The 12501-nt window shown below is 42.4% G+C and overlaps 1 protein-coding gene across 1 annotated transcript in view; it reads left to right on the forward strand.

Moving 5' to 3' along the window:
- The window catches only part of BLVRA (biliverdin reductase A), a 91839-nt gene that overhangs the window by 30674 nt on the left and 48664 nt on the right, over positions 1–12501 (forward strand). Inside the window, exon 6 of the mRNA XM_066276537.1 lies at positions 1121–1240. Within this exon, the coding sequence (XP_066132634.1) occupies positions 1121–1240 (120 nt within the window). The remainder of the gene's footprint in view (positions 1–1120; positions 1241–12501) is intronic.

A 12501-nucleotide genomic window follows, 5' to 3' on the forward strand; every position in this document is an offset into this window, starting at 1 on the left:
CCTGCCAGTGTCACACTGTTACCCTTCTCACATACCTTGTTCCTCATGACCTACCTGCTAAGAGTCCTACTTTCTCCCCAGGAAGCCTTTTCCGAAACCCTAAACATAGATATTTGTTGTCTTTCTTGAACCTTCTACATGGACTCCAGGACAGCACTGTTCATGTTAGTCTTGTATTGTTGTTATGTATGTGTATGTGTGCCTTCCTCTATCTACATACTGGGAGCTCATTGGGAGCTGAGGATGTTGAGCATACAGAAGGCAAACAATAGATATTGGTTAAAATGAGCAGTGTAGGTCAGGTGGCCCCCATAGGAGAAACCCACCATAATATCTTTTGGCAGGCAAACATGCCCAAATGCCTTCTGCCTGCTGCAGCTTGAGTGGAACTCTGACCTGGCTGAGAGCCTTTTGCTTACTGCCCTGTTTCCTCTATGGCATCATCTTTGGAGGACTGCTCCAGTGATGCAGAGACTGCTCCAGCCTCTGCACTAGGGTAGTGTGCAGATGGCCAGGATTCTTATATCTTCTAAATCGGGGGTTTCTTCTTCTGTAAAAGTAAAAAAAAGGCTTAAGGTTCCTGTCCTGCCTCTGCTACTAGTTAGCCATGGCAGCTACTGCCTCTGAACTTTCTCAGTTGAGCTGCAAAGAAGGCAGTGATACCTGCCTTCCATTTGACCATCACAAGGCCATGATGTATGTGAAGGAGCTTGAAATCACATAATAGTTTGCACTTTAAAGGTGTTTGTATATTAGATTTGAGTTAGGTTTGGTAGCTATAGTGTTTGGACAGGTAGTTGGAGCTGGCAGCAACCATAGAGATTATTCCTTGAGATAAAAGCTCAGTTCTTTTCTAGATATGAAATAATTCAAGAACTTCTACATCATACAGCAGTAGTATTATCACTCAATTCCAGGTTCCGTGACTTCAAACTTGAGGCTGTTTTTTTTTTTCCACTCTGTCATGGAAAATGCCCTGAACATGGGGGAGGAAATTAATTTCTTTATTTTCAGAAGCTCATGATCAAAATATTGTTGGGGGGGGGGAATGATGCTCATTCATAGTTTTTTCTAATGTTCTGCCTGCTTTCTAAGTTTCATTTCTGTTATTCTCAAATAGACGAGAGCTCAAGAGCATTGATGAAATACAGCAGATTTCTTTGGAAGATGCTCTGTCTAGCCAGGAGGTTGAGGTTGCTTATGTCTGCAGTGAAAGCACCAGTCATGAGGACTATATCAGGTAGGTTTCAGTGCAGGCAATCTTTGCCTTGCACAGTAGTGTGGGACTATAAAAATAACTAGGCAAGCTCAAGTCTCACAAAGGGATCTTAATAAGCACTGGGAAAAATTATAATGGATTCATGATCTTTAAAAATTGTCAAAATATTAAAAACTCTATTAGTTATACATGTGTAAGAAAATGAAAATATAGTAAAGTAAATATTTAGTACACTCTCATTTAAAACATTAGAAACATTAAGAATTAAAGTGTTTTATTTCTTTGTAAAATATTGAGAGTCGTTTGAACAGTGTCTGCCTTTTTCTCATCATATAATTTAGGATACAGAGCCAGCATCTTTTCTGTGCCTTGGTGAATTGTCATAGTTTTTTCTAAATTTGAGTAAGTTTCCAAAATTTTATCCTTTGCACTCTCCTCATTGTGTAATATCTCTGAGAGTTCCTTTAATTTGAAGTGTTTCTGCCATGTGATAAATATAGAAGTAGTGTTGGCCTCAGAGGGGATATGGAATTTGTTTATGAAGCAAGAGAAGCAGGTGTTCCCCTACCCCACCTTTGAATGAAAAGCCTAGATAGAGCTCTTCAAGCATTTGGTGGGATTGAGCCTAGAACGAGGAGCCCCATGTAGGACCTGGCAGCTAACAGGACCGTACCAGCTGTCTCCCTGAATCTCAGCTTCCCTGTTAGATTCTTAATGTTAATCTATACTTGTTGTTCCATCTTTATTATGCCTTCTGCTGTGTGGACAGAAGCAACTTTCTCTGGTTTTTCTTAACCTTTCTGGTACCAGAGTTTTTTTTCTTTAAAAAAGCGATTATGTAATTTCCATGCTTATCCAGTTGACCTTTCAATAAAACAGGTTTAAACTGCACAGATTCACTGATATGTGAATTTTTTCAATAAATATGTTGTAAAATTTTTTGGAGATTTGATAATTTGAAAAAACTTGCAGACAAACTATATAGCATTGAAAATATCAAAAAATTGAAGAAAAAGTTAAGATTTCTCATAAATGCATAAAATATGTAGATCATCTACTTATTATTTGGTACCATAAAATATATACAAATCTATAATAAAAAGTTAAGATTTATCCAAAGTTTTGTACACAAACACACCATACATGATGCCACTTACAGTTGAGAGAAATGTAAAGAAATGTAAAGATGCAGTACTAAATTATAATGACCCACAGATACAGCTGCCTGATGCCATGAAAAGCAATTACATGACACAAGTGCTGATGAGTAGGAAAGAGGTTTATTCAAGCACCTGACACCTGAGAAGATGGGGGAACTCCTAACCTCAAAAACCCATCTCCCTCTTCTGGTGCAGGCAGGGTTTTTTTTTTGTTTTTTTTTTCTGAAGTTGGAAACGGGGAGGCAGTCAGACAGAGTCCCGCATGCGCCCGACCGGGATCTACCTGGCACGCCCACCAGGGGGTGATGCTCTGCCCATCTGGGGCATCGTTCTGTTGCAACCAGAGCCACTCTAGCGCCTGAGGCGAGGCCATGGAGCCATCCTCAGTGCCTGGGCCAACTTTTTGCTCCAATGGAGCCTCGGCTACGGGAGGGGAAGAGAGAGACAGAGAGGAAGGAGAGGGGGAGGGGTGGAGAAGCAGATGGGCGCTTCTCCTGTGTGCCCTGACTGGGAATCGAACCCGGGAGTCCTGCACGCCAGGCTGACGCTCTACCACTGAGCCAACTGGCCAGGGCCCGGGCAGGGTTTTTTTTAAGGAAGGAGAAAGAGAGGGAATAAGTGAAAATGAAACAAAGATAGAAGGAGGGGTTTGAGAGTTCTTTGCTGAAGGCTGGATGGCCAGTGCAAGCTAGCCCAGAGTGTTCAGATAACAGAGTGAAGGCCATACATCTTCTGGAGCTGGCACATCTAAAAGTCAGAGTTTATTCTCTTGATTGTTACAGGAATTGAAGTTAGCAAGTAGCTTGTAGACTAGGGTTTTTGTTTTATGTAACAAGTTTCCTCAGATTCCCACAGTCAGGTTGTCTTCTTTGTCTTGAGCAAGAATCAGAACTGCGTGCCTCAAGGTTGTAGGAGCAGCAGAAGGAGAGGGAGGCTGAGGTGCATGTATCTCTTGGTTTTGGGTAATCTTCTTGCTCAGATGTTAACCCTTGATATGCATCGGCCAGAGGGGAACAGGCCCTTTAACTGTAATGAGAGTTTGGCCAGAGGTGAAAGCACAGGATTGATTATATACTTTTGATTTGTTACAGAATCCATAACTATGATTGCCCAAACTAATAATATTAAATTATGGTTATAAGAGCAACAAACTGGATTTAACATTTTATAGGAATCTTTTTATAAGCTCACTTTGTTAGTACATTTTTATTTAGCTCTATTTTATGGCTAGTCAGACTAATATAAGTAAATCAGTAAAATAGCATATTTATTTTCAATTATAATACCTGTATGAAATTAGCTGTAGTATATACTATATTGCTGTAGTAATTTTGTAGCCAACTCCTGTTGCTTTTGTGGTCAGTGTCAAGTATTATGATGCTGTGTGACACCAATCATCTCCAGCTAAGCATTTCGTCTCTCTAGTAATTTCATATCAAAGTAAAAAGTGATCCCTCACAGTTTACATATATTTCCATTGTGTCTCATGCAATATTACAAACCTTGAATGACACCATGAGACCTGTAGGAAGTGCCATTAGGGATGTTAGAAGTGCTCCCTGGAAACAGAAAATAAATGATATTACAAGAGAGAGTTGAATTGCTTGATATGTACCTTAGATTGATGTCTGCAACTACAGGCACTTGCCATTTCAAGATAAATGTGTTTAGCATAAAGATCATTGTGGAAAAAGAAAAGAAAATGTGTGTGTGTAATGCATGTGGCCAAGGCCAGGCAGGTTCACATTGGATTTGTGTAGACAGTAGAAAAACTGTGGAACCAGAAAGCATTGGGCCATTCCCGTTTAATAATTTCTTGCAATGGCAGATGAGCAAACAGGCAGAAGAAAACCTCTTCTCATGGCAGCAGGTGAAAACAGCAAAATGGCCCCTTGCAGTGGCCGGCAGGCAATCTGCCCTGAGGGCAAGTACCCATAGCCTTACATAGGCTACACACATGTGGCTCTGCCATGTGCTCACGCACTAATCAAGCAAAGTACAAGTGAGCAAGCCTAACACAGCTGTTTTCCCTACATTCCACTCCTTTAGGGTTGCTTGCCTAACAATCATTGTGACAGGTATTTCCGTGATGGTCCCTGTGTGAGGAATGAGATACATCACAGAAACAGTACAGGCTACAGCAACAGAATTACAAAAGCACAAGCTATTCCCAAAAGGACAATAATTACAGAGGTGCCCTTCACAATGTCTCCCTGAGCACTCTTCCCAGACAGTTAACTGGAGGCCTACCTGTATCCTCCATAGTACCTGTACCCCATAGTAGGTGGGAAGGCCTGTATAGTCCAGGGCCATGTCCATTGAAGCTATAAAGGGTCCTTGGTGTGTCTCTGCAACTGGATGGGAGCACCTTCCCAGTGGAGGAGGGCATCCACAGGTGCTGTGGCATCCCATCAGGGTCTCTCATACAGACCATAAGCAGCATGTCCCTGCAACAAGGGAGCCACTACCCCCCCTGTTGTCAAAGTCCCTGCTTCGAGTCCATAATATAGCTCAATGATCAGTCTGTGATAGTGCAGCTGTCTGTACAAATCACCCAAGGTGAAAGTCCATTACAGACAACTAGTCATACAGCTCTTTGATAACGAACCTCAGCACCTTCCCATAAATGCTGTGTCTACTGCCACAAGCCCTGTCCAAACTCCTCAGCAAGCTTACAGGGCTTGGTAGGGTTAAACACATTCAAGGCCTGTTCCACCTTGACATTTCTTTTAGCTGCTGCAGCAAAAAAGCACCGTTTCTAATGCCAATACCTGCTGCATATTAGAAGGGGACCAGTGGATAGTCAATTCAACATGAGTCCTCCACCACCCAATCCACCGCTCATCTCTGTTAGGCAGGTTCCTCAGCCTTTCCCCTATTCAAACTAAGACAATGGGTCTTGGGGATTCTCCTCTCTCTCAGCTGTCTCCATCATAGAAGCTTGCAATCGTGCAACCCAAACACCAGCCATTTTTTTGGCAGCTGCTGGGGTCACCCATTTTCCCCACTTTTTCAGCGGCTGAAACATTTTTTTCAGCTCAAGCTGCTGCCAAAGCTCTAACAGGACTCTGTTATACCAGCCATCCAATTTCTATCTGCCCCGGCCACAATCAAATCTACCCACATCTGTGTTCAGGTAATCTTTACAGGCACATTTCTCTTGTTAGTTGGGTGAGGGGCAGCACAGGCAGCAGCCTGCACATCCTGTGGTGCCATGCTGCCTTTACCTTTCCCAAATCTACCACCAACTGTGTAACAGTGTTGATGGGCTCAAGAAAACCACTCGTGACCCAAAAAGGGATAATGGGGTGCTACAGAGAATAAGATCCCTCACCCCTGCCATTAATACTTCCTTATCTGGCCTATGGGACCTCATGTTGAAAGCAGCATTCTTCATATTTAGCTCCTGGAGTCAGTATGACTGCCACTGACTCATCAACCCCATCATGTCAATGGCATTCTGCCAGACTGTATGAATGGCAGTCATCACCCATTCTAATAGGGTATGGTTTCTTGGGTTGTCATGGCAATTCTGAAGATGCTGCCTCAAGGAGGAGTATGTAATAATGTAGGCTAATTTCTCCATCTCTGTTCTAGAGAACATGATGCCATCCATCCCTGTGTCCCACAACTGCAGCAACCAAGCTGCCAGGGACTTGGTGGGTTTCTGCCTGAATTTCACCCCTAACTCCATCAACTCTGGGTGTAGGGCTGGACCACAGAATGGAGGTTTTACCTGCCCCTGAGGTACTTTTTGCTGCTGGGTTTTTACCTTCTGGGTTACCACTGGCCAGGCTCTGAGTCTGTGGACAGTAGTTTCAGCCCAAACCTCCTCTTCCTCAGAAGAGGCATAATTGGAAACACCTGCTACTGCCATCTGAGAGCCACTCTGCTGGCACAGATGCTGCTTCTTCTTCTCCCACTTTGGCTCTTGCAGCTGCTGACTCTCAGCCTGAAGCTGAAGCTAGAGCTCTTGAATCCACAGTTGTTTCTCTATTGACTGTCACTACCAACTTTCAGCTTCCAGGGCAAATTGCAGATCTCAGACCTGTATTTCTTTTCTCAAGCAACCATTCCAATTCAAGGTGCCATTAGTGTTCAGCCTGCATTTCATACTGGAGCTCTCAAAAGTGGACAGCCTCCTTCTATAGCACTTGTTCCAGTTCAAGCCTTCATTGGTTCTTACCCTATGTCTGAACTGGAGTTCTTGAATCTGCAACTATTTCTTCAGTGACCGTTCCAGCTCATGCTGTTGTCAGTTGGCAGCTCATCCTGGAGCTTTTGACCTATTACAGCCTTTCGCACAGAACATTTGGTTTCTTCTCGCAGGGCTGTAAAAAACACCTAGCCCATGGTCCCTAAAAAGGTAGCTGCAGGGAACCATGTGATGAAGAACAGTGGCCACTCCTCTATTCCACCCTTCAAGGGTGTTGGCGTCCATGCGTATATGATCCGAATACTGCCCACTACACCAGATATAATAACGAGGCTAGGCAGGTTCTCATTGAATTTGGGAAAACAGTAGAGCCAGAAAGCATTGGACCATTCTCATTTAATATGTGGTCTTGCAATGGTGGATGAGAGAACAGGCAGGGGAAAACTTCTCATGGCAGCAGGTGAACGAAAAGCAAAACAGCACCTTACAGTGGCAGACAGGCAATCCACAATCTGTTTTGAGGACAAGCATCCCTATGCACATAAATGACTCATCCACGTGCTCATGCACTAATCAGGCAAAGTGAAAGTGAGTAAGCCTAACACAGCTGTTTTCTCAACAAAGTGTGTGTGTGTTTTAAAGAAAATTGGGAAGCTGCTTCAGCAGGCATAAAAACCTTATACTTTTTCTGGAATACCTTTTTACTTTGTATTGAAAATTCAGGGTTGTTACAGAAAAAGCCTAGCATATAGACTAATATGAATTGGAAAATAGTGAAGTTATTATATGACAACTTAAAGGAAAAGGAATGTGAAGGATCTAAAGCTGGAGAATGCCAGAAAGGAGTGTTAGATAAATTTAAACAGAGATTGGTTTTAAAAAAGCAAGAAAATTAAAAAACAAACGAGAAGCAGCTTCTGCCAACCAATAAACAGCAGACAAGTTTTCAGATGTCATTAAAACATTGAATAGAGCCTGACCAGCCGGTGGTGCAGTGGATAGAGCGTCGGACTGGGATGCAGAAGACCCAAGTTCGAGACCCTGAGGTCGCCAGCTTGAGCACAAGCTCATCTGGGTTGAGCAAAAAAAGCTCACCAGCTCGGACCCAAGGTCGCTGAGCAAGGGGTCTCTCGGTCTGCTGACGGCCCACGGTCAAGGCACATATGAGAAAGCAATCAATGAATAACTAAGGTGTCGCAATGAGAAACTGATGATTGATGCTTCTTATCTCTCTCCGTTCCTGTCTGTCTGTCCCTATCTATTCCTCTGTCTGACTCTCTCTCTGTCCCTGTAAAACAAACAAAAAAAAACCCCCCAAAAACAAACAAACAAAAAATTGAATAGAAAGATATCTGCCTAAAAAGGTTTGCAGTGCAGATGAAAGTGCCCTATTCTGAGGGGGGGGGGTGCCACAAAAGACATTTATTAGTAAGGAAGAGAAGTGGGAAGCAGCAAGCACCAGGATTTAGGGCAGGAAAGGGTAAGCTAACTCTCCTCATTTGTGCAAATGCAGTTGGTTTATGATCAAGATCACCCTTATCTGTGAAGCTGCTAACCCCTGAGCCTTGGAGGGAAAAGTTTTTTGGTTCTACGACAAGAAGGCCTGTACAATGAGAATCTTTTTCCTGGATTGGTTCTATTGATGCATTGTCCCTAAAGTCAAGAAGTGCCTTGCTAAAAAGAGACTATTTTTTTAAAGTTCTCTTGATTTTGGACAATGGCCCTGGCCACCTGAAACTCCATTAACTCAATGCCAAAGGCACAGGATTGTTCTACTTCTTGTCAAACACAACATCTCTAATTTAGTCTTTAGATCAGGGGGTCATAAGGATCTTGAAGGCTCATTTTATACAGTACTCTATGGAAAGGATTGTCAGTACTATGGAAGGGAACCCTGATAGTGAGAAGATTGTGAAAGTATAGAAAGATTACACCTTTGAATATATCATAATTGTTATAGAAAAGGATGTGAGCCTGACTTGTGGTGGCACAGTTGAATGAAGTGTTGACCTGGAATGCTGAGGTCACGGATTCAAAACCCTGGCTTCCCTGGTCAAGGCACATATGGAATTTGATGCTTTATGCTCCTCCCCCTTCTCTCTCTCTTCCTCTCCTTTCTAAAATAAATAAATATATAAAATCTTAAAAAAAAAAAAAAGAAAAGTTTCTGAAATCCATTAAACCTAAAACAGTAAATTCTTGCTGGTGAAAACTGTCCAGATGTTATGTATAAAACTTCACATTATTCACAGTTGCCAAGACATGGAAACAACCAAATGTCCTTTGATAGAGGATTGGATAAAGGAGATGTACATATACACAGCCATAAGAAATGGTGACATAGTGCCATTTACAACATAGTTGGATCTTGAGAACATTATACTGAATGAAATAAGTAAATCAGAAAAAGCTAAGAACTATGTTTTCCATATAGGTGGAATGTAAAACTGAGACTGAGACTCATGGACATAGATAAAAGTGAAGTGATTACTGGGGCAGGGGGAAATCGGGGCAGAGGGTGGGGGGAGGAGATTGGGGCAAGGGTGTAAAGAGTGACAAATGTAAGGTGATGGAAAATGATTTGACTTTGGGTGATGGGTATACTATTTAATCAACAGTTCAAATGCTATAGAAATGTTTACCTGAATCCTATGTACTTTTTTTTTTTTTTGGTAATTTTTCCAAGTGAGAAGGGAAGTGAGGAAGATGGACAGATTCCCGCATGTGCCATACCAGGATCCACCTGACATGGCCACCAGGGGGCGATGCTTGGCTGCAACCGGAGCCATTCTAGCACCTGAGGCTGAGGCCATGCAGCCATCCTCAGTGCCTGGGCCAACTTTGCTCCAGTAGAGCCTGGGCTGTGAGAGGAGAAGAGAGAGAGGAAGGAGAGGGGGAAGGGTGGAGAAGCAGATGGACACTTCGCCCGAGTGCCCTGGCGGGGAATTGAACCCGGGACTTCCACACACCGGGCTGATGCTGTACTACTGAGCCAACCGCCAGGGCGAAACCTATGTACTCCTATCGATCAGTGTCACTCTGTTAAATTCAATTTTCTAAATAAAATACAAAAAAAAGAATTTTAAAGCATGTGGTAAGAGAATATACACTGCTCAGAAAAATTAGGGGATCAGGGAACCTGCAGATACTCCAGTACTTTCAGCCTTTTGTTTAGTACAGTTTCACCAATGAAATAAAAGTTGGTTTTGCATTTAATTTGCATAATTAAATGACTTTCTTTGACTTGTCATTTGCTTTTCTGATGTTCTTAATTAAAAAAAAACATGCTTTTTTATCACTTTATATTCATTTTGAAATATCCTCTAATTTTTGTGAGCGGTATACTTGGTATAATTTTATTCTTGAATTTATTGAGGCTAGTTTTGTGACCCAGCATATGGTCTACCCTTAAGAAAGTTTCATATGCACAGGAAAATATACAATATTCTGGAATGAAAGGCTCTATAAATGTCATTATGTTCATTTGGTTAATGTGTCATTTAAGACATATATTTCTTTACTAATATCCTGTTTGGATGATCTGTGTATAGCTGTCAAAGGGGTATTTAGGTTTCCTACTTTGTGTTTTTATAAGTCTTTCCCTTTAGTTCTGTTAGTAGTTGCTTTATATCATATATACTGCTCACAAAAATAAGGGGATATTTCAAAATGAATATGAAGCAATAAAATATTCCCTAATTTTTGTGAGCAGTATATTTTGGTGATTTTCTATTGACTGCATATTCATAGTGTAGCAAAAGTAGGTTTACAGTTGTGAGCATGAAACACAGAGTTTATTCTTGTATTATTATTTATTATTGTATTATTTTCCATATGAACAACTGTAAACCTACTTTGCCACAATCTTTATATTGAGATGTGTTATGTCTCCTAGATGTAGTGTTCCACTTATCATAAAATGTCCATCTTTGTGTCTTGTTACCCTTGTTATCCTGAGATCCTTTTTGTCAGATGTTAAGTATGACTATTCCTGCTTGTATGTGGATGCCATTAGCTTGGAGAATCATTTTCCACCCTTTCACTTTAAGTCTGTTTTGTCTTTGCAGCTTAGACATGTCTTCCGAAGGCAGCATATGGTTGGGTTCCTCCCTCCCCTCTCCCCTGGTAACCACCACACTCTTGTCCATGTCTCTGAGTCTCATTTTTATGTCCTACCTATGTATGGAATCATAATTTTTAGTTTTTTCTGATTTACTTATTTCACTCAGTATAATGTTATCAAGGTTCATCCATGTTATTGTAAATGATCCGATGTCATCATTTCTTATGGCTGAGCATATTATTTTTACTTTTTTTTTTTTTTTGTATTTTTCTGAAGCTGGAAACGGGGAGAGACAGTCAGACAGACTCCCGCATGCGCCCGACCGGGATCCACCCGGCACGCCCACCAGGGGCGACGCTCTGCCCACCAGGGGGCGATGCTCTGCCCCTCCGGGGCGTCGCTCTGCAGCGACCAGAGCCACTCTAGCGCCTGGGGTAGAGGCAAAGGAGCCGTCCCCAGTGCCCGGGCCATCTTTGCTCCAATGGAGCCTTGGCTGCGGGAGGGGAAGAGAGAGACAGAGAGGAAGGAGGGGGGGGGTGGAGAAGCAAATGGGCGCTTCTCCTGTGTGCCCTGGCCGGGAATCGAACCCGGGTCCCCCGCATGCCAGGCCGACGCTCTACCGCTGAGCCAACCGGCCAGGGTCTGAGCATATTATTTTTAATATTCTTTCTGATGGATCCAGATAGTCCCCATACTGTTATTTCACTTTTTTTTTTTTTTTTTTTTTTTTTTTTTTTTTTTTTGTGACAGAGAGACAGAAAGGAACAGATAGGGATAGAGAGACAGGAAGGGAGAGAGATGAGAAGCATCAGTTTTTTGTTGCAGCTCCTCAGTTGTTCATCAATTGCTTTCTTATATGTGCCTTGACTGGGGGACTACAGCAGAGCAAGTGATCCCTTACTCAAGCCAGTAACCACAGGGTCATGCCTATGATCCCACGCTCAAGCCAGCAACCCTGTGCTCAAGCTGGTGAGTCTGCACTCAAGCTGGATGAGCCTGTGCTCAAGACGGCAACCTCAGGGTTTTGAACCTGGATCCTCTGCATCCCAGTCTGACATTCAATCCACTGTACCATTGCCTGGTCAGCCTTTTTTTTTATGCTCAAGTCTTTCTTCTTTCTATGTCATTTCTGGATTTCTATCTTTGCTATCATTAATTTTTTCTGTATCTGGTCCACTCTATTTCTTTGCTAGGTTATTCCTGTCCCCTTTTATTGAGTTCTCCATCTCCAAAATTTCTCTTTGGTTCTTTTTAAAAGTTTCAATCTTTTTGTTAAGTACTCATTTGTTTGTTTGTTTTCTGAACCCATTAAACTGTTGTTTTTTTGTTTTGTTTTGTTTGCTTTTTATTTATTTGTTTGTTTATTTTTCTTCTTTTCCAAGTGAGATGAGAGGAGATAGAGAGACAGACTCTTGCATGTACCCCAATCAGGATCCGCCTGGTAGCCTCCATCTGGGGCCATACTCACAACTGAGCTGTTTTTAGCACCTGAGTCAGATGGCTCCATGGAGCCATCCTCAGCGCACTGGGCATGAAGTGCCAGAACCAGTTGCTCCATGCTGTGGGAGGAGTGGAAGAGAGAGGAGAGAGAGAGATGGTCTCTTCTCCTGTGTGCCCTGTTGAGGAATCAAACCTGGGGCATCCACACACTGGGCCGACACTGTACCACTGAGCCAACAGACCAGGGCCTTGCTGAGTATTTTTTGAACTGCAATCTTGAATTCTCTGTCATTTATATCACATATTTTCATGTCCTTAAGCATGTTTTATGGAGACTTTTTTCTTTTTTTTCCTGAGCTTCTTGCTACGTTGGTTATTGATGGCATTTGATGGATTCCTTCTCTGTCTAGGCATCTGTGTATGCATGACACTTCTCTAGTAGATTCATATGAAAGAAGCCTTT

Source organism: Saccopteryx bilineata, chromosome 4 (assembly GCF_036850765.1).
Source record: "Saccopteryx bilineata isolate mSacBil1 chromosome 4, mSacBil1_pri_phased_curated, whole genome shotgun sequence".
NCBI classification, from domain to species: domain Eukaryota; kingdom Metazoa; phylum Chordata; class Mammalia; order Chiroptera; family Emballonuridae; genus Saccopteryx; species Saccopteryx bilineata.